Below are 2,210 nucleotides of genomic sequence, written 5' to 3' on the forward strand. Positions count from 1 at the left end.
TGGTTTACAGCTATCATTAAGACGTGATATGCATTTGTTGTTGTTCTTTTTTTTTCTCCACAAGCATTGCTTTGGACAGATGAGCTCAGGTGAGAGAATCATAGCTAGTTTATTGCTCGAACAGGAAGGCTGATTTCCTCATGTAAAGCTTGGCCCTACTTTCAAGTCAGTCAGATTCACATACTCATACATACATTCACTCACTTATTACTGTTTAACTTTAACTCCATGCTTGGCAAGTAACATGGTTATAATGGTATCATGTACGGCTATTAAAAATAAGTAAGACTTGTATCTCTTCTCTAAAATATCACGTGATGGTAGAGCGTTTACTCAATTTTGGTATTTCATCCCATATCAAAGGACCTCTAAAGAAATTGAACATTCATTGCTAGTACTTTGTAGAATAGAAGAGGATAACAAGGAGATACAATGACGAAAAAAAAAAAAACCCAAACAAACATAGTTATCGTCAAATTTTTCTGAATGGACCAATTTAGAGTGAAAATATGTTGATTAATATGTTGGATGGAAGTTATCCAAACACAAGAACATATGAACAGCAATTCTGAAAGTATGTCCACAGATATTCAAACGTGTTTTAAAGTTGTTGTTGTTGTTGTTCATTTTCCATCTGTGAAGATGGCTGGATAGCCCATATTCAGCTACACTAAGCTGGTCTTCCATGGGGTCCAGTTGGATGTGGGGTAGGACCACTTCACCGGGTTAGACACCCTGCTCTTTGCGATGAATGAATGAAGCGGGATCTTTTACGTGCATGAGCTGTGACTCTCTCATACACGGGACCTCCATTTTATGTCCTATCCGAGGGACAGAGTGTTTTGCCTCTTGCTAGAGGGGACGGTATGTTTACACACAACATTGCTCAGTCCAGACTCGGGTTCGAACCCGGGCCGCGTGATCGTGAGGCAGACGCGCTACCGACTGAGCCAACTCACCGCCCAAAGTAAATATTTGTTACAGCGTATGTACACCATGTTTGAATATAGCACGTATTGCAATATGTATTATTCTAACATTAATGTCAAATTTCGTTGAGCAGTGTTAAATATTACTGACAATGCTTAACAACGTTATACCGCAAAAGGTAGGAAACCTACCCTTATCACATCACAGAACCGGCACTTCATTTTTAGAAGTGAGGGGCCCAGTTTATTGAAACAGGGTCGTCGATTCATTGATGATGGAGGGGGAAGGACATTTTGTAGAAACATATTCCTGGTGCCACTTCCGGAATATCATCAAAACAAAAAATGGGGGGGGGGGGGGCTGTATCGCACTAGAGACTCAAAGGGATAAACTAATGTATTGACATTGGTGTTGCACCTCTGAGTACAATATTCCGTCAAGATAGTATAGAAAAGACGATGACTTATGGTTAAAATTCATGGTCGGAAATTGCAATAAATAAAGATGCCATAATAATGTATTACTCTTTTACAGGTCACGCCTATCATTGGAGATTTGCAGTCCCCAGCAATGATCATGTCGATATTCAGCACTCTCGCCATCGCCTTCCAGCGGTTCGTTGTCATCCGTCTCGACCCATTCGGGAACCGTAACCTTGTCACTGCTCCAAGATCCATGGCAGTGTGCGTGATCATTTGGTTCATCGTCCTGTTTGGCTATACAGTATTGCATTACCGGAACTGATAGAGACAAATGGCGACTTGGTGTCCTCGGAAATAGTTCCGGTAGCTTCCGTCACTTTCATATTTTTACTTGTCACATCGTTGTGCTACGTAGTGATTTACCAACAGGTGACACGAGTGTCCCTGCAAGTTGGACTACCCTCCGACGTGCAGGCAAGGTGCGCTGATCAGAACCGAAAAATACTTCTCACGTTTGGTCTCGTGGTCGGGACGACATTCGTCGCATGGGCAATGTTCCCTTGTGTCCTTCTGATTGTGTCCTTTGCTCCACATCTCAATTACTTCGAAGTATCATCGACCGCTGGTTGATGCCAGTCTCATCCTGCTCGCCCTGAACCTGGTTGGGAACTTTACTATCTACTGGTTTCGCCTCGTCGACTTTCGACAGCAGCTAATGAGGTGTTTCAGAAAAAAGAGGGAAAAGAAGTGGATCGGCAATGCACACGGCATCAAGGGAAGATACCCGGAAGTACAAAGCTGACTCCGTTCATACCGAGGCAACGGCTGAAGGGAGATGTGCGGATATTGGCCACAACA

At 43.0% G+C, this 2,210-nt stretch overlaps 1 protein-coding gene across 1 annotated transcript; it reads left to right on the forward strand.

The window, feature by feature from the left end:
* Positions 1 to 1,506: 1,506 nt before the first annotated feature.
* On the forward strand, positions 1,507 to 1,982 carry LOC139723665 (uncharacterized). Its single transcript, XM_071634890.1, has 2 exons — positions 1,507 to 1,653; positions 1,782 to 1,982. Exons 1-2 carry the CDS (start codon positions 1,507 to 1,509, stop codon positions 1,980 to 1,982), a joined length of 348 nt encoding a protein of 115 aa, XP_071490991.1.
* The last annotated feature ends 228 nt before the right edge of the window (positions 1,983 to 2,210 follow it).

Source organism: Diadema antillarum, unplaced genomic scaffold (assembly GCF_040938485.1).
Source record: "Diadema antillarum isolate AM-2024a unplaced genomic scaffold, OU_Dant_1.0 scf00000197, whole genome shotgun sequence".
Taxonomy (NCBI): Eukaryota; Metazoa; Echinodermata; class Echinoidea; order Diadematoida; family Diadematidae; genus Diadema; species Diadema antillarum.